General features: G+C 36.6%; 2 protein-coding genes across 2 annotated transcripts; one reads left to right on the top strand and one right to left on the bottom strand.

Annotated features, from left to right (window-relative positions):
* Nucleotides 1-261: 261 nt before the first annotated feature.
* LOC132549508 (uncharacterized protein MG328-like) lies at nt 262-6,149 on the top strand. The gene is made up of 3 exons (XM_060213446.1): nt 262-289; nt 3,700-3,848; nt 4,674-6,149. The coding sequence occupies exons 1-3, from the start codon at nt 262-264 to the stop codon at nt 6,147-6,149; spliced, it is 1,653 nt and encodes a 550-aa protein (XP_060069429.1).
* Nucleotides 6,150-9,390: 3,241 nt separating this feature from the next.
* Nucleotides 9,391-18,915, bottom strand: LOC132549530 (ABC-type oligopeptide transporter ABCB9-like). Its single transcript, XM_060213470.1, has 11 exons — nt 18,201-18,915; nt 15,626-15,740; nt 15,248-15,378; nt 14,774-14,979; nt 14,363-14,560; nt 14,105-14,233; nt 11,112-11,300; nt 10,487-10,660; nt 10,137-10,332; nt 9,836-9,942; nt 9,391-9,597 (listed from the first exon to the last, which is right to left on the bottom strand). Exons 1-11 carry the CDS (start codon nt 18,913-18,915, stop codon nt 9,391-9,393), a joined length of 2,367 nt encoding a protein of 788 aa, XP_060069453.1.
* Nucleotides 18,916-21,493: the final 2,578 nt, after the last annotated feature.

The raw sequence follows: 21,493 nt of genomic DNA, 5'->3' as shown, positions 1-21,493 counted from the left end.
ATCGTCTCACTAATATCCCCCATAACATCAATAGATTTGTGGCACTAATCCCCTCGTAGTTGAAACACCGGCATGGATACCGTATCTAATCAATATCACTACCTAAGTTAACACAATATTCCTTCTTATCACTAGGCTATTTTTTGTAATAGCTAAACCTAATCAGGAGGATGCTGTTAAGTTTCGATATTTTTTACTCTGTTTACGACACAAACTGAGGCTTAAGCTTCCTGTGGCCAGCGAATAGGCCAGCTCATATCAATGTCTCACCTGAATCCTACAATAAGGTGTAGTGCAATGCAGTACATATTTAGCCTGTTATCTAGCGAGGCGTCTCTCATCCTGGCCTAGGAATAATGTTTAAATAAGTCTACCAGTTAAATACTTATAAATGAATATGTGATGTTATCAGCATCGGAAATACAAAATTATAATAAACCAAAAAAACATTTGATCACGTATTGACTATATGTGTCATATGATTATACAGCATTTAGATAGTTACTATATATCGTACTTCTTAACAGGAAATGTATTAAAATGAATCGTTATTTACATCAAAAAAACTAAATGTAGTTTATGGTCGCCATAGTGATCTCATTGAGAAATATTCTATACCTTTGTGCGATATGAAACTGGACGTATTTGATGCTAGTGTGTTTGTCATTTGGTTCCGTTGTTGTATGCCTTGTTCTCATTTGAGAACGTGACATTATTTACTTGGATTGATCAAGGTTGCATGGCGGTGTCGTCGATGAAGCAGAAGACGCTTACTCTTCCGGAACACATAGTCTTATTCTCCTTGTACTTTGTCAGAAGTTTCCGTGTAAATCTTTGTTTTGCTCATATTTTGCCCTCGGTTTATGGAATTTGTGTTTGTATTATGGTTACGTTTTCATGTTGGTATTTTCTTGGCTATTTTTCACACGTGCAAAAACAGATAGCGATATTGAAAAGTGTCGTATCCTTTAATACGCCTTGAATATAGAAATTTTTGCTCAGGGACGCGTGTTACAATAGTATAACCGGCTGCTCATGAGCATCTCTATGGTAGTTATTATACTTGATCTTGACTATGGTTACAGTAAAATTACTGGCTTGTCTGATTATAAATATGAGTATGGTAGCATGAATGTCTGATCATAAACACGGGTACGGTTGGATTAGATTCTAATCATAAACCCAGGTACGATAGTATTAATGTCTGATTATAAACACGGGTACGGTAGTATCAATGTTATGGTATATACACGGGTATGGCAGTAATAATAATAATTAATAACTGACGCGGCTACGATAGCGTTGACGGCTATTCATAAGTATTGAAATTTTAATGGTCGCTCTCCGAGATTGGATACTGTTTGATACAATTATATAAATTAGAATAGGTCATGTGCCAAATCCATGAATAATGTTCAGTGATATATAACGCTATGGGAGATTATAGCATTTTGAAATTGTCACAAGGCAAATAGTTTAATATAGTTCACAGTAACTCAGGTACATATCGTATAGTTTAATATAGTTCACAGTAACTCAGGTACATATCGTATAGTTTAATATAGTTCACAGTAACTCAGGTACATATCGTATAGTTTAATATAGTTCACAGTAACTCAGGTACATATCGTATAGTTTAATATAGTACAGTAACTCAGTTCGTATAGTTTAATATAGTTCACAGTAACTCAGGTACATATCGTATCACAGTAACTCAGGTACATATCGTATAGTTTAATATAGTTCACAGTAACTCAGGTACACATAGTTTAATATAGTTCACAGTAACTCAGTACATATCGTTTTTAATATAGTTCACAGTAACTCAGGTACATATCGTATAGTTTAATATAGTTCACAGTAACTCAGGTACATATCGTATAGTTTAATATAGTTCACAGTAACTCAGGTACATATCGTATAGTTTAATATAGTTCACAGTAACTCAGGTACATATCGTATAGTTTAATATAGTTCACAGTAACTCAGGTACATATCGTATAGTTTAATATAGTTCACAGTAACTCAGGTACATATCGTATAGTTTAATATAGTTCACAGTAACTCAGGTACATATCGTATAGTTTAATATAGTTCACAGTAACTCAGGTACATATCGTATAGTTTAATATAGTTCACAGTAACTCAGGTACATATCGTATAGTTTAATATAGTTCACTGTAACTCAGGTACATATCGTATAGTTTAATATAGTTCACAGTAACTCAGGTACATATCGTACAGCTTGGCTCTGCTTTATTGGTATAGTATTTACTACGATAACATCAGCACTGTTGATCCTGGAGACTTGATCATTACGTTTTGGGTTTAAAACAAACGTTTGCTAATTGGTTAAACTACTCGCATTTATTTTTAATCATTGTGTCTTATAACAATGTGGTTTTAGCATTTTTGCTCTCCATTGAGAATTTACACTTTAGATATTTTTTGTCAGACTGCAGATTGATGAATTTGCAATGACATTAGTGAAAAGGCATAATCACCAAAATGAAATACTGATCACAAACAGTACCGATACAGATAGATCATGATTACTATTGAAGAGTTATAGTTTCTGGTCATAATGTTGCCGGCTTCTGCTATAAAATTTCAGTGTTGAATATCCTGTTAAATTAAGTCGAATATCCAGATCTAATTGGGAATGTTGTCAAGTTTGCAATGGAGAAGGTTATATTTGGAATGTGTTATACTTTTAAATGTGGGGTGTGAAACAATAAAGAATGATTTGGAGGGCTTAGCTATTGGGCCTTGTTGTCCGGGGTTAGCTGTTGGGCCATGTTGTCCCGATGGGGGGGCTTAGCTCTTGGGCCTTGGGCCTTGTTGTCCGGAGGGAGGGGAGGGCTTAGCTATTGGGCCTTGTTGTCCGAGCAGCTGCAATTATCTCTTTTCTATGGACAAAAAAAAAAGAAGAAAACCTCGTAACTATAATAATAATAGTTATGAAGCTTAAAATGAATATTGTCATAAATATAATTGTGCCCGTTTTATGAGTTCCCAATCTATTTCTTAACGAAGTATGCTTTTGAAGGTTGTTTCCAGAAATGTTTATTATATTTCTTTTTCTAGTACAGACGCGGCCTGGCTATTCTGATCGGGCAAGAAATAAAATTCAATTGTGTTCTCTAGATGTGTCTCTCTTGTCTTCGAGCAGAGGCCTTTTAATTGTTTCTCTGGTGTATAGTCGTGAATATAACAAAATGATACCGAAGTATTCGTTTAAATCCCTGACATTCTCAGAAAAAAAATACAGAAAAAACATATTTTATACTAAGGCATGATGATCTTATAAGATAATAAGGGCAGATGTTATGTTGTTGTCACAGAACCTATACATACATACAACACCCTATACGTTCCTATTAATCATTAATCAAGATGCCAATCACTAAGTAATTGTTCCAATTAAATGTACTGTTGTATTTCAACTGTAATTGTATTACAACTTCTGTAATATGGACAGTATGCCATCGAATCTCCTTGATATGCATAATCTGAATATCTAAGTTCAAATAAGCATTACAATGTCTGCCATGATTTAAGATATTCTATTCATAAGTTATTTCCGTATACGCAGTGGGTGCTAATTTAATTTAATTGCCTTTGCCCTATTTATTTTAACTTCTATATAAGCTTGTCAATATTATCTTTATTACATCGTTTCCCGTTGTATAATTTCAGTGCTTTTCCGAGAACATCGGCGCCTTGCCAATAAATTAACAAAGGATGAAATGAAGGCCCTCCGCAGCTACCTCAACAAATGTCTGATACAGGAGCATGGAGAAATGGTCTTTGAACTCGATAACCTCAAAACAGCTTATAGCTCAAAGGTGTAGTATCACATCGCGTCGAGACGTAATAGCCGTATGGTGCTATGGTATTGTCTGATTGACAAATATTCTTAATATCACTAGTTTAGTGGGTAAAACTGTAATTCACCTTTATGCGTGTCCTTTGTTCACTCGTGAGAGTGTCGATTATATAGTATAATATAGTACGGTAGAACTGGCGGAACTCACGACACGAATTAGGTTTGACCTAAATGATCTAGAGTATAAACATTACGGGGTCAGAAAATGGAAATTATATCAAGAAAATGCAGGTTAGTGGCTACCTTTAAACACGATTTCAGACCTTTAACGTCAAATGTTTAGACTTAATAGAAAATGGAAATTATATCAAGAAAATGCAGGTTAGTGGCTACCTTTAAACACGATTTCAGACCTTTAACGTCAAATGTTTAGACTTAATAGTTACGACATTGCAGTAATGAAAATGTTGCGTATGTAATTTAGTCGCCATATTTAAGATCACTAAACTTAATTTTTACCGATTTTTTTTCTAAAACTTTCATCAAAACAAAACTATGGTTAGGATAAAACGAAGATAATAGAATATATTGATGTTACGTTTAGTAAAACATTGAGAAAAATGACACAGCCACAGTGTCTTCACCAGGAAAAGTTGTCTCATTTGGGTAAACTAAGGTTCCAGACAACTTACGTAGTATTTCAGTATCCTTAACTATATGTCCTATGTAGTACAATATTCCATATTTGTGCAATTCCATGGTGTATCAGTAAACGTACATGGAATGACTAGGTAATAAGTTTACTTACATCCACAATATCTCATAGCTTGATCCCTTATTTCAGGTGTTTGAACTTGAGGACAAACTCTCTGAAATACAAAAAGAACTCAAATTCAAGACTGAGCTTCTGGAGCAGTACAAATCGAGTGACAATAGTTTAGCTATGGTTCATAAACAACGTGAGAAAAGACTGGAGCACAAACAGTCCTTTTTGCTTCTTGATCTTGAGAAAGGACAGGACGCCTTGAAAGACCTCCAAACACAGAAGCAGTTGCTAGAGAATGAACTTCAACAGAAGGAAAATACCATTGGAGAACAAATTTCAAAGATTGAAGATTTGAAGCTTGCGTTAGCTGAACAAAATAACCAGAAAAACCGAACTGTCGAAGATCGTGCCCAAAGGCTAAATCAGGATATCCTTAAATTAAAACTAGATATGGACCAAAGAAATAAAGAATGCCAAAAACTACAAATGGAAAAACTGCACCTATCCAACGAGAAAAACAAACTAGAGGCGAACTTAGAGGAACAAGTTCGTCACGTGAACGAAATGAAGGAAACTTTGCAGAGTAATAGTAAGCAACTGGCCACGAAATGTGAACAGTTGTCGATGCTTCAATATCAGCTAGAATTGGAAAAGAAGAAAATGACAGATTTTCAAAAAGACCTCCAAATGAAAGAGAATTTCGGTCAAATGACAAGACGCGGTAGCTCCGATCAAGATGTTGGCGATGTAGTAAGAATAAAGGCAGATAATTACAGGTCGCAGGTTCAATATTTCGAATGTCGGATAAAATTACTGGAAGAAAAGATCGCCATGTATCGAAATCAGGTTCGCGACATGAGTCGGGAGATCACGGATATTGCTGAGGACGTAAACAAGTCGTCACATCTAAAAGACCGCATATTTGTCCATGGAACAACAATTGTGGAAAAAATCCAACGAGAATTACATGAACATATTGTGTCAAGGAGGACAAAACTTGAAGCATCTCTTGATGAAATTCTCAGAAGTGCACCGATAGCCATATCTAAGGAAGCTTGTGAAATCCGCGCTGATGCGTTAACGTTGAAGAAACAAGCAGAAGTTCATCGCATCAATGATGTTCTCGTTAGAACGTCTCGCCTACTTACAAGAGTGGACGCCTGCGAGAAAACAAAATTTTCAGGTAAGTTTCTGACTGGAAATGGACATGTCATGCAAAACGGAACTACAAACAACAATGCACGACCTAAATCAGAGATACGTCCAAAGAAGGATGACAGTCAGGAAAGGTGTTTTACCATTGTCACAAAGAAACAGGCGAACGGGCATCTTCTCTCGAGGCCTCGTCAGATGAACGGGTCTGCGCTTCCACTTTGGAAGCGGAAACATTCGTTGTCAATGGATATGGCCAATTGCATATCCCCAGCATTAATTGACCTCAACCTCACTCCAGGGAACTCGCCATCACCGAAAGATAAGAAGACGTTTTTTCCAAGTAGTCAGAGTACGCCGTCTATTGAGGGCAAGCGTTCCCTCTCGGATTCCAGCTATTAAGGCACATAGCCTTGTGTTTCAAAAATCAAGCTACTACGGCGTTTGTCATTCAAATTATATTTAAGGGATTTATCGGAAGCAAGTGGTGGTCTCATTCAATTTGAGGCTCTTTAGGCGCGTGACCGTGTATACCTCGGTCCTGTTGTTACTGATAAGGCGCACGACCTTTTAAATTGCGAATTTAGGGGGTTTTCCCGCGTAAACTCTAACTACAGTAGATTGTAATAACAGCAACTGTTACAGCAAATAATCCAGGACTATTATGTTCTTACTAACTTACCGCACGGTAACGTATAAGTTCCATGTCTTATCGACAAAAAGTGGTGTCGAAAGATGGAGCAACATAGATACCTTTCTAGAAGTTATGTCAGGATATGCTGGAATGTTCATGTAAATTCTGGACAATTTTATATACAAAATACGTAAGCTATGACTAATTACAAAAGTGCTATATTAAGACCCGTTTGATCAGGTTTAACCATTTACTTACACATCTAACCATACATGTTCAATTGTACGTATCTTGTCATATAATGATTTTCACTCCTAATCTTGTTTCTTCATTAAGATCGAACATGCCACACAGCCATGCTCAAAACGCATTATAAATGGTTGTAATTAATTTCCTTATTCAGAAGCAATCCGCTCCTTAATCAAGACATATCACCAGGACAACATTAAGAAGTTGATCCGTGTAAGCGTCCAAAGCAGTAAACACGTATAGCAAGAATAGAAATAACCTATATTGTTATTTCTATCTCAGACTCATTGTCGAATTATCATACATGTTTACATCAGCAATGTCCATATGTGTCTTAAAGCTTATGTATCAGTTTTGTGAATCAATTGGTATTTGTATCAAACTCTAAGTATATTTTGTAATAAAAGAATTTTGACGATTTAAATATTAGTCTGTTTCTGCCATGATCGACAGCTAAATGCACACTTCTGTCGAAATATAAGCTGAACTACATGCCGACATGAAAACCATCTTAAACTCAAGTTAGATAGAACAATGGCGAAATATAAATATCGAATATGAAAAGCTTCAAGGACAATAAGACCAGGTGTTGTGGAAGAGTAAGCGTCTTCTCCTTCATCGACAACATCGGCGATGTAAATCTTGGTCCATCCAACATGTAAATAATGTAAATATATTGTGATAGCGTAGCGTATGCATGAAAGACTCATTTTCACGATAATAAAGGTATACCCTGACAAGGTTTATATATAAATTCCTTCAGCCTGATGCCAATATTAGGTTAAATCTTATCGGTAATAAATTACAATCCCTTAATCAGAATAATAATTTTGGTATCGATCAATGCCCACAATAACGACACTATAATGGTCACGGGGTCGGTTCAGGTTAGAGTTATTAATCATACCTTAAAACACAATCATTTATGTCGTAGTAATGACATGCAATTACAAATATTCATCAATGTTTTTGTTGATCATGTCGGCATCAAAAGCCAAAAACGATAAAAAGATAATTAATAAGATCTCACAACACTGGTGATAAGGTAAACAGTTAATTTGCATTTTTCCTGAAATTAGTGGTCATGTTTGAGATATACAGGTTTAGCAGTTTGGTAATGAAAAATATAACCAGATATATGTATATATTCATAAACTACATAATAATTACATTAATAACAGAGAAATAAAATTTGTGTTAATAAAGAATTTCCCCTGATTTCTGACATGTGATTGTCAAAAAATTGATAAAAATTCAAATAATATTACTAATAATTACTAACTCTTCAACTTCTTAGAAGAAATTTATTTCTGAACAGCTGTCTTAAAAGCAGCAATACTGTCATGATAACAAACTACATACATTCACGCAAATTCCAACTCTGAACGCTATGACCACATGTAAACACTATGGAAATTTCACTACCTGTAAAGGTTGCTTTTAGTGTGTAGATACAGATTCGAGACTGCCCAAATACATTAATTGTAGTAATCTCCAGCACAATGCAAAATATCTATTTTAGATTTTTGTAATCTAATCAACAAAAATATCGTGGCTGAGGTATACCTTATTATAATGCCAGACATCTTATGTATTAAACAACAAAACTAAACCCTAAGTCAGAATAACAATAGCGATACATTTTAATCTCATTTCAGGTACTCCGTGACTGCAAGTTGTAACAATACAAAGCAGATCTCCAATTGGTAAAATATACATACTCTCATTAAATGATCCCCATCATAATGGCAAAAACTATAACCAGTAACATTAACTGGTAGTTTTATCATATCTGACCTATATTTACTCATGTCTTACACATATATACACAGGTATATAAGTTCGTAATAGCAACTGGTTCATATCATGTCAACAAGTTTAGCAATATCATGTTATCAAAAAACACTCTCACCTACATCTAATAGATTTATATATCAACGAGTTTGGTAATATCACATACATAAAATCCTAGAAAACTAGGCATAGATAGATATGGTAATGAACATTATAAAGAAACAAAATGCTAACATGCATATAGCTCATCGAATATACCTTCGACTGAAAGAGCTTATGTTAAATAAAACACGGGACGAGATTCGATGACATTAAGAACTACAGAAATGATATAACCGTATTGATAATTCTCTTGACTTAAATATATTATGTATAAAGTATTGGCACAACGGACAAGATGTGTTGTTGACAGGAACCTCTATTTTGAAAAAAAATATTCCACTCAATTATACAGTCATATACATTATGTATGTCATGCATTCCAAATGATAGGATTCGGCACAGAAATTGTTATCGTAACGACACTAGACTAATGCTCGGTTTTTCCTAAATCCTAAATGCATGACAATTATATGAACATAACTGGTCAACATTCTATATTCATGTATTCACTCACTATGTTTCACAAACGACCTTACAATATCTAATCACTTTGTTCTCGTTTAAATGTTTATGTGTACGTCGATTTTACAATTTGAATTTATGACACCTGAACAAACAATATTGGCTTTAAGCTTTGTAAAAGTAAAGCTGTTAACAAAAAGAATTATAACAGCTACCAAATACGTCTTTATCACTAGCTTACAATGTTACGTGTGGCACCCTGTATCACCTCAAATTACTGCAGACTTAATCCTGGCTTCAGTAAAAACAAGGAATATTTAAACACACAAAATTCTATCACAGAAAATTGTAATCGTTATCAGTTCTATTTATCTATATATATATATAAGCTTTACTCGTACATTAGGATGAACGAGTTTCTTTCAATTGTCTTTTAACAAGCTTGGCATATAGTCCTTTCCTAGAGAGGAGTTCCGAATGCGATCCTTGCTCAACCAATCGGCCTTTTTCGATGACAATAATACGGTCAGCTTTCTCAACTGTGCTTAGTCGATGAGCTATGATGATTACTGTCTTCCCTTGCAAGTTCTTGTAGATTGCTTGCTGAACCTATGAAATGAATAAGAAATAAACAAAACTTCTCATATTGTTTTCACTTCCAACTATCGCAACACGAGCTAACAAGACCACAGAGCAAAAGTAGAGCCATCATAAGCAAAAATATAATTGATCTGTGGTGTTAGCAGAATCAATGTGAAATATTCCGATGTTCCCTATTGCATTAGTGATCTTGACATTGTAGTACAAGATTAATGAAAAGGTGTTACCGAGTGAATTTGGTACTTACAATATGTTCGGATTCAGAGTCAAGTGCACTTGTCGCCTCATCCAATAACAAAATTGCAGGGTTTCTAATAAGCGCACGTGCTATGGCAACCCTCTGTTTTTGTCCTCCTTTTGCAATAACAAAAACAAAAACAAAAACAAAAAAACGGTTGGTACACAAAACTTTTTTGTAACTTCAGATTTTAATATACTTAATAATTATTATTTCGTATATATCACCTAACTATAATTTTTTTCTTCATGAATAATGTAAAAGAAAACCGTTATAACCAGGAACTACACAGTGAAATATGCAGCCCTACCTGACAGTTGCAGCCCCTTCTCCCCAGCCTGGGTATCATATCCTTTCTTCATTTCCATGATAAATTGGTGGGCGTTGGCTAAACCTGCTGCTCTTATCACGCGTTCCATCTCATAATGCTCCTCTGAAAGGCCGCATCGAATGTTGTCCTTGAGTGATCGCGCATAAAGCACAGGCTCCTGACCAACTAGAGCCACCTGTAGAATAATTATCAATATTTTATCACATTTTGTTACGTACGATATCGTGGTTCTATCATAATCTAACACTTTATACTCGTGCTGATTTCTTCTTTGAGTATGAGATCCCATAATACTTCGTGACCTGTATATACCGGTGTTTTTATCATACCTTTGTATGTAGGTAGGTGTGGTCGTAACTCTGTATTGGCTGGCTGTCCAGTAACACTGAACCTGTGCATGCCTCATAGAAGTGTTCCAGGAGATTAATGCACGAAGTTTTACCACTTCCACTGGGACCTACAATGGCCACCACCTCTCCTGGAGCCACGGAGAACGACACATTCTGGAACGTGCAAAATACTGTTTGAATATTCTAAATATTATTGATATTATTTCCTCAAGAGTATCGTCACGTTGATCTCTATAGAAAAATACCAGCAAACGTTGTCATTGATTTACTAAGGACGGTAGACAACTTTGGAAAACAGAATACTGTTTGAATATTCTAAATATTATTGATATTATTTCCTCAAGATTATCGTCACGTTGATCTCTATAGAAAAATACCAGCAAACGTTGTCATTGATTTACTAAGGACGGTAGACAACTTTGGAAAACTTCTTACGAAATACATTGCTTCAAATATGAAAAGAGAAACTCTTGTCGCATACGTCAGATTTGCATGGAAGAAATATTAATCTACTCCAAACTCCTTACAAAAAGTGGGAGGTGTACAGTGTAAATTGATCACTGGCAAGTAAGTATGCAATATATATCATACTCCTTCATTTCACCTTCAAAATGGGAGTGTCATTTCGAGTGGGGTATGCAAAAGTAACGTCTCTGAACTCGATTCTCCCCTGAACAAAATGTGGCGCCAAAGTTCCATTGTTTATGATTTTTGGAACACGGTCCATATACTCGAACACTTTCTGTGATGCTCCAACAGCTTGCATTAATCCTGTGTATACATTGCCGATACTCTGCGGAGATAAAATCAGTCATTAACAGGAAAACGGCTGTCAACTACGTTCTTGATCAGAATAATTCATGCTGCATTTGGACAGTATGCTTATAAATCAACACAGCCAATGTACGAGTGTCTTATCGTTAATTTGTTGGTGACATATTGTCCTTCATTAAAAACATTAACGTTATGATTATCAAAGAAGCATGATACAGAATAGCAGGGTACAGAATAACAGGGAAAAAAAAGAACACGGGAACAGAAGCACACGGGAACAGAAAAAACACGGGAATATAAGAACACGGAACAGAAGAACACGGAACAGAAGAACACGGGAACAGAAGAACACGGGAACAGAATAACACGGGAAAAGAAGAACACGGGAACAGAATAACACGGGAAAAGAAGAACACGGAACAGAAGAACACGGGAACAGAAGAACACGGAATAGAATAACACGGGAACAGAAGAACACGAAACAGAAGAACACGGAATAGAATAACACGGGAACAGAAGAACACGGAACAGAATTACACGGGAAAAGAAGAACACGGAACAGAATAACACGGGAAAAGAAGAACACGGAACAGAATAACACGGGAACAGAAGAACACGGAACAGAAGAACACGGGAACAGAAGAACACGGAATAGAATAACACGGGAACAGAAGAACACGAAACAGAAGAACACGGAATAGAATAACACGGGAACAGAAGAACACGGAACAGAATTACACGGGAAAAGAAGAACACGGAACAGAATAACACGGGAACAGAAGAACACGGAATAGAATAACACGGGAAAAGAAGAACACGGAATAGAATAACACGGGAACAGAAGAACACGGAACAGAAGAACACGGAAAAAGAAGAACACGGAACAGAAGAACACGGGAACAGAAGAACACGGGAAAAGAAGAACACGGGAACAGAAGAACACGGGAAAAGAAGAACACGGAACAGAAGAACACGGGAAAAGAAGAACACGGAACAGAATAACACGGGAACAGAAGAACACGGAACAGAAGAACACGGGAACAGAAGAACACGGAATAGAATAACACGGGAACAGAAGAACACGAAACAGAAGAACACGGCATAGAATAACACGGGAACAGAAGAACACGGAACAGAATTACACGGGAAAAGAAGAACACGGAACAGAATAACACGGGAAAAGAAGAACACGGAACAGAATAACACGGGAACAGAAGAACACGGAATAGAATAACACGGGAAAAGAAGAACACGGAATAGAATAACACGGGAACAGAATAACACGGAACAGAAGAACACGGAAAAAGAAGAACACGGAACAGAAGAACACGGGAACAGAAGAACACGGGAAAAGAAGAACACGGGAACAGAATAACACGGGAAAAGAAGAACACGGAACAGAAGAACACGGAATAGAATAACACGGGAACAGAAGAACACGGAAAAGAAGAACACGGAAAAAGAAGAACACGGGAACAGAATAACACGGGAAAAGAAGAACACGGAACAGAAGAACACGGAATAGAATAACACGGGAACAGAAGAACACGGAACAGAAGAACACGGAAAAAGAAGAACACGGGAACAGAATAACACGGGGAAAAGAAGAACACGGAACAGAAGAATACGGAACAGAAGAACACGGGAAAAGAATAACACGGGAACAGAAGAACACGGAACAGAAGAACACGGGAACAGAATAACACGGGGAAAAGAAGAACACGGGAACAGAATAACAGGGGAAAAGAAGAACACGGAACAGAAGAACACGGAACAGAAGAACACGGAATAAAATAACACGGGAACAGAAGAACACGGAACAGAAGAACACGGAAAAAGAAGAACACGGGAACAGAATAACACGGGGAAAAGAAGAACACGGAACAGAAGAACGCGGAACAGAAGAACACGGAACAGAAGAACACGGGAACAGAAGAACATGGGAACAGAATAACACGGAACAGAAGAACACGGGAACAGAAGAACATGGGAACAGAATAACACGGGAAAAGAAGAACACGGAACAGAAGAACACGGAACAGAAGAACACGGGAACAGAAGAACACGGAACAGAAGAACACGGGAACAGAAGAACACGGAACAGAAGAACACGGAACAGAAGAACACGGGAACAGAAGAACACGCGAAAAGAATAACACGGAACAGAAGAATACGGGAACAGAAGAACACGCGAAAAGAACAAGGAACAGAAGAACACAGGAACAGATGAAAAAGGGAACAGAAGAACACAGAACAAAAGTACACGGAACAGAAGAACACGGGAACAGAAGAACACGCGAAAAGAAAAACATGCGAAAAGAAGAACACGGAACAGATGAACATGGGAACAGAAGAACACGGGACAGAAAAACACGGAACAGAAGAACACGCGAAAAGAAGAACACGAAACAGAAGAAAAAGGGAAAAAAGCATACAGGAACAGAAGAAAACGGAAAAGAAGCATAAAGGAACAGAAGAAGACGGAAAAGAAGAACACGCGATAAGAAGAACACGGAACAGAAGAAAAAGGGAAAAGAAGCATACAGGAACAGAAGAAGACGGAAAAGAAGAACACGGGAACAGAAGAACACAGAACAAAAGTACACGGGAACAGAAGAACACGGAACAGAAGAACACGCGAAAAGAAGAACACGGAAAAGAAGAACACGGGAAAAGAAGAACACGGAACAGAAGAACACGGGAACAGGAGAACACGGTATGCTCCTGTCACTTTCACAAAAAGGTGTACAAAGCTAAGGATGTCGACAATGGTTCATCATCAGAAAACAGAAATAATTATCTCTCCTGTTTTAACCAACTTACGTCTATGCATTCTCCAAGTTGCAATTGGTAGAGGATGAACGAGACGAGATTACCACCACTTAATTTAGCATTTACCACCAGATGTCCGCCGTAATACAATACCGATGCCGTCAGTATCAGCTCGAACAACTACAACAACAGCAGAAACTCTATTCAGTACTTAATCCGGTTTCTTTTTCGAGATAAAAATGGACAGAGATATGAACCGACATGCCACAATATTTATCAAATGAGAGAACTGACGAATAACTTACATACCTTGTTCGTCCACACGTATCCAGCATAGAACACTGCCTGCTTCTTTTTCACTTTATACATGCGCATCAGATTAGAATAATAACGAGATTTCTCGTAACTTTCATTGGCAAAGCTTCTCACGGTACGCATGCTTGTAAACGCCTCTTCCGCTACTTCATTGGCCTTGGCAAGCCGGTTCTGAACTTGCTTTGAGAGTCTCTACAGTAAAATAAAGGAGCCAACATGTAGATGTATATAAGCATTCCATGTTGGAAATTCAACTCGGTTCAATGCGTCTGCAAAATATATTTCACTTAAAGCAGGGTGCATAACACTGAGTAAAACGTGGGTTGATTTTTCCTGTAGTTAATTGCATTGATCATTTTTTGTGAACATTTCTTTTTTTGCAACAAGTATGAGCCTAACACTGACCTTGTAATACTTGCCATAGACCTTTGAAACACCAAACACAAGCGGAAGGACAATAATAGATAGTATGCTCATGCGCCAAGACAGCTTCACCATAAACACGATCACACCCACTGCCTGTATGAGACTACGCAGGAAGATGTTAATGTTCAGGGTGACCGTATCACTCATAACCGTGGTGTCGGACGTCAGTCTGGACGTGATGTCACCTTTACATCATAAAATACAAAACAACAATGTCACACACGAGTCTGGGCGTAATGCTGCCGATACATACTTGCAAAATACATAAATATTGCCAAAATTTATAAATAATGTCTGCGTTCAGTTTGGACATGCTATCTTTAATATTTCCAATACTGGCAGAAGTAAGGCAGCATGTTATGTACCTTTAATCGACGTGATATTTGGATGGTATCAGCTGTCTTGTATAGCTTATGAATTTGAACTTCCGAGGTAAAGTTCGAGTTTACATACCGGTTTTGACACTATCGAAAAATCCAATTTCCTGATCAATGATACTGGAGAAGAGTAGATTCCTGATGCGAACGTTTAGTCTAGCCATTGCGACGGAAAACAGACCTCCTCTCAGACCACTGGCAATCGCACTGTAGTAACAAGAGTACTAATCTGATATAGGTGATTTACTGAACGGCCGATAATAAAATGTATAATATAAAGGATAGCATGAAAAATCAGGGCCCTGAACATGACAACTTTACAAATTTTTGCACTTGAACATGACCACTAAGAACCAGCGATGTACTGGCACATAATAACAATGAACATGAAGAACGTATGTTGAAATACTGGTCCTAACTTTAATGTACTTTACGAATCCATGTTAATACCCACCTTCCTGTCGAGATGACGACCACATAGATTATGGCTTGTGTAAATCTAGCCTTGGATTTGTCAATCACTATTCCATCCACTACCTGTCCAGTATAGTAGGGAATAAATATCTCACCTGTAATAGTTATTGTATAATAAATGTATCACCTGTAATACTTAATATAGAATAATTAGTTCACCTGTATAAGTTTAAGTAGAGTATGTATCTCATCTGTTAAAGTTGTTGTAGAATAGATACATCACTTGAAATAAATGCAGTAGAATAAATATTTTATTCGCATTATTCATTACAGAATAAATATCTCACTTATTATAGTTATTGTCGAAAATTATCTTACGTGTAATACTTAATGTCGAATAAATAACCTCGTGTAATACTTATTGTCGAATAAATATCCCTCGTGTAATACTTATTGTCGAATAAATATATTACATGTAATACTTAATGTCGAATAAATATCTTACGTGTAATACTTATTGTCGAATAAATATCTTACGTGTAATAATTAATGTCGAATAAATATCCCTCGTGTAATACTTAATGTCGAATAAATATCTTACGTGTAATACTTATTGTCGAATAAATATTTTACGTGTAATACTTAATGTCGAATAAATATCCCTCGTGTAATACTTAATGTCGAATAAATATCTTACGTGTAATACTTAATGTCGAATAAATATCCCTCGTGTAATACTTATTGTCGAATAAATATATTACATGTAATACTTAATGTCGAATAAATATCTTACACGTAATACTTATTGTCGAATAAATATCTTACGTGTAATACTTATTGTCGAATAAATATCTTACGTGTAATACTTAATGTCGAATAAATATCCCTCGTGTAATACTTATTGTCGAATAAATATCTTACGTGTAATACTTAATGTCGAATAAATATCCCTCGTGTAATACTTAATGTCGAATAAATATCTTACGTGTAATACTTAATGTCGAATAAATATCTTACGTGTAATACTTAATGTCGAATAAATATCTTACGTGTAATACTTAATGTCGAATAAATATCCCTCGTGTAATACTTAATGTCGAATAAATATCCCGCGTGTAATACTTAATGTCGAATAAATATCTTACTTGTAATACTTAATGTCGAATAAATATCTTACGTGTAATACTTAATGTCGAATAAATATCTTACGTGTAATACTTAATGTCGAATAAATATCTTACTTGTAATACTTAATGTCGAATAAATATCTTACGTGTAATACTTAATGTCGAATAAATATCTTACGTGTAATACTTAATGTCGAATAAATAACCTCGTGTAATACTTATTGTCGAATAGATATCCCTCGTGTAATACTTAATGTCGAATAAATATCTTACATGTAATACTTATTGTCGAATAAATATCCCTCGTGTAATACTTAATGTCGAATAGATATCCCTCGTGTAATACTTAACGTCGAATAGATATCTCTCGTGTAATACTTAATGTCGAATAAATATCCCTCGTGTAATACTTAATGTCGAATAAATATCTTACATGTAATACTTATTGTCGAATAAATATCCCTCGTGTAATACTTAATGTCGAATAAATATCCCTCGTGTAATACTTAACGTCGAATAGATATCTCTCGTGTAATACTTAATGTCGAATAAATATCCCTCGTGTAATACTTAATGTCGAATAAATATCTTACACGTAATACTTATTGTCGAATAAATATCTTACTTGTAATACTTAATGTCGAATAAATATCTTACGTGTAATACTTAATGTCGAATAAATATCTTACGTGTAATACTTAATGTCGAATAAATATCCCTCGTGTAATACTTAATGTCGAATAAATATCCCGCGTGTAATACTTAATGTCGAATAAATATCCCGCGTGTAATACTTAATGTCGAATAAATATCCCTCGTGTAATACTTAATGTCGAATAAATATCTTACGTGTAATACTTAATGTCGAATAAATATCTTACGTGTAATACTTAATGTCGAATAAATATCTTACGTGTAATACTTAATGTCGAATAAATATCTTACGTGTAATACTTAATGTCGAATAAATATCCCGCGTGTAATACTTAATGTCGAATAAATATCCCTCGTGAAATATCTACTGTTGAGATATAGCTCAACAACTGTAATATTGAAAACGATCAATTGATGTACATATAATAAAGCATTATTATGCCACCTATTTCTGATGTTTTGCCGTATCGCGGTCTCGCTACGCCGTATCGCAGTCTCGCTACGCCGTATCGCGGTCACGCTTCGCCGTAACGCGGTCTCGCTACGCCGTATAGCGGTCTCTCTTCGCCGTATCGTAGTCTCACTTCGCTGTATCGTAGTCCCACTTCGCCGTATCGTGGTCTCGCTTCGCCGTATCGCAGTCTCGCTACGCGGTCTCTCTTCACCGTATCGTAGTCTCACTTCGCCGTATCATGGTCTCGCAATATCGCGTTCCATTAAAAAAGCGGTATTACGATGTCCCGAATCAGTCACCATAGTATTACGATGTTCCGAATCAGTCACCACACAGTGAAGATAAACTCTAGTAGATATGATGGACTTCACTAGACTTACCAACTGCCGCAATCACCAAGAATATGAATGCCCCCATGATGTAACCTAGATCCGGTTTGGAATACGAGAACAATCTCAGAACTGTCGCTCTCTTCTCGGCAATAGATCTGGCTTCTGAAGACTCATCGTCGCTGTCTTCATTATCATCGTCATCGCTGTCGTTTGATGCTGACTTCCTTTTTGAAGAGGACGAAGAAGACAAAAGAGGTTTCCTTTCCTCTGTGTCGTTTTCATCATCGTTAATTCGTACATAGTCGTTTTGTAAAAGAACTCCGTTTGTCAGCAGTTTAATTTTTCCTAGTGCACAGTAATGTATATAGAATAGAACGCATCCCATCAGACACCACGAGAACTGGGCCCAAAACCACTTGTCATATAATTTCAGTGAATCATCGGACAGTATTAACAGTTTTACAAGGTCATATATTCCCATCAAAATAAGAAAACAAACGGCGCCTTCTTCCAGCTTCTGTATTCGTGTGATCGCTTCTAATGGATGTCGCAAGACCGCTAGCGTTAATCCTAAGAGGACGAAACAACGAACCAAACCAAACCACCATAGCTCAAATGTGGAATCGAGGATGGAAAATTGAGCTGTTGCTGTGGAAAATCTGTGGTATATTTGGTTACAATGTCCAAATAGCAGTGTTGCTACGATGGCGTCACAAAGTGCTGTAAAGATGCATCCGATGATAGCCGGCGTTCGTCGCACCATCGTTGCTGGATCTACATGTTCAAACAATAACTATAACTTCAACATGACAGCATGACAAGCTTGAAATAAGTACATCTCTATTTTTATCGTGTTATAATACAGAACTCATCCGAATAAATGAAGTACATATTGTTGTATGAATAACAGTTGTATTTCATACACGGTAGTGAGCATTTCAATCAAACTTTGTACATTTCTTTAATAATAACATTTTCAGATATGATACAAAAGCTATTATATACATGTACTATGTGTACATGAACACGCTAATACACATATATGAATGGGGAAATATGTAACATGTTTGTGATATACCAATAAATCTATGATATTCACAAAGATTAGGTATAATGAAAGTTGATATTTTATGGTTAAATTAGCACGTGGTAATAAATTATACTATTCACCATCACTCTGGAAAATATGTTGGTTTTTTGTGCAATATAACGTGTCCATGACGATAGCGGTACAGTGCAGTAGCTAACACTAATTACCGTCTCACTGAGAACTGTTCTAGTCCTTGTATCATTGGTGCTAGTTCAATCGTCACAATGAAAAACCCCGGTCCCATGTGGAAAACCCCGGTCCCATGTGGAAAACCCCGGTCCCATGTGGAAGTGATAGGTATATAGAGATTACATGTCGTCGACCACGGAAAAGGAGGGAAACGCATCTCTAGTACCTTATAACCTTTACTACCTAACATTCGCAAAAGGATACACTTAATTCTTAAAATTCTGGTGTCTGTATTTTGTTTTTTTCTATGACTCATCATTGATGTCACTGAGGGGGGGGGGGGGGGGGTCGGCTGGCACTATGGTAAAGCACTCGCCTTACTCCTAGACGTCTGAGGTTCGAAATAAAGTTTATATTTATATTGATGCTATATGGACCTACAGTGTTGAGACTTTAATATGGAGGAAGCGAACGAGAAAAAATGGTCAAGAGAAATCTCACTAGCCCAATAACTAAATAAATTTCATGGTGTTTCACGTGCATATCCTGAATCAACCGTGTCGTTATTCTAATCAATCCGTAAAAAGTTGCAAGCAGGTTATCGCAACTTCCGTGAACTAACTAGGAAATGGTAAAATCATGACACTTCAACAGTTGGCCAATCAGATAGCACAAAAAGTACTATAAATGTTGGCAATTAAAAAAGTGACACGAAAAGAGTGTCATCATTAAACCAATATAATATTCTACATAAGGTCCCGCAGATAATGTTAAAAATATCGAAATTACGTCGCGGAAATTAATTCATTGACTGAAGGCACGGTGTATATCGTCTATGAACGAACATGTACGTACACAGAAAACACTGAAAGACGTTCCGAGAACTCGCTGTGTTTGCAATACATGTATATACATGTAGTTAATTCATTTACTACACTAACACAATGAACTATTAGGAGGTAATAGATATGTGTCTACAATGTAAGCCTGGGTCTACAAACAATGGGAAACAATACGGAGGCATAAAAAACCAACGCGATTGCATATTAGGATACGTGTATTTGGGTCTGTCAACAGTGTATGCAGCTGTGTACCCCAAAATAACTACCCCTTTTTCATTACAACTGTGCCTGCTGCCTCCACAACATGATCGTTACAGACAATCAAACTGGAGACTTATTTTTCCTAGTTCCTCACTTGACGCTGCCACTCTTGTGGTCTCTAGTTGAACGTTAGCTATGTGATGAAGTCTTAAGGTTCTGTCCTCTGGCTAAGTCGTATCGTAAAGTTACCGTATGTACTGTGCTAATGTATGAAACAGTAAATGGCTGCCACATTGTGAGGATGATCTGTAGTCTCTGAGTAATGCTAATGAACATCGAACAGGTTTGTTGTACTGTATACGAGGTTTCTATATTGGACCCGTTGAAATTCTATTGAAAACTTTTAAAGACATGTGCAACGTAACACTATTAAATAGAAACAATAAGCCTACCTTATAATGAATTAGCTCCCAGTGTGACGACAATACTGATCTGTGGTGTATGATTAATACAGGTAAATGGTACTTCACGGTGACGATACAATGTCCGCTAACCAATTATCACTCAACACAGAAAGATATCACACCTATTTGGAGTCCTTCGGGATTAAGCCTATAAGCTGGAGTGTCGATTAAGATATGTTCCGAATCACAGGTAACGCTAATTTTATCGCCATATTGTTTTCTCGAGGGCAGCTGAATTTGTCAACACATATTTCTATCGTCTTAATCAAGACGTCTTTCTCTGTGATATATACGTCTCTGGTTATACGTACATGCAGCTTGTAGTAACATCAAACAGCTTTAGATGTATGTAGATAAAAGTGGAATAGGAAATTGTCGGCAGGAAATGAAGAAAACGATGACTGTAACGAATGTACGTCGCACTGATAGTATTATTTCAATCGAATGTCAGTTTTAACAACTCAACTGGCCATACATCCTCGATACTCCAGAAGAGGTTACTCTCACTATCACTCCCGGTACCCCTGGGACAAGTTATGGCAAAACTGAAGGTTCCGCGTTCGAAAAGACAAGGTATTTCAGGAACATCATACGACTCTCGAGGTCCTATATCGA

This window comes from Ylistrum balloti, unplaced genomic scaffold (assembly GCF_031769215.1).
Source record: "Ylistrum balloti isolate Yb309-2 unplaced genomic scaffold, AGI_CSIRO_Ybal_v1 Utg370064, whole genome shotgun sequence".
Taxonomy (NCBI): Eukaryota; Metazoa; Mollusca; class Bivalvia; order Pectinida; family Pectinidae; genus Ylistrum; species Ylistrum balloti.
Note: the sequence above shows the minus strand (reverse complement) of the source record. Positions and strands in the feature narration are given on the sequence as shown.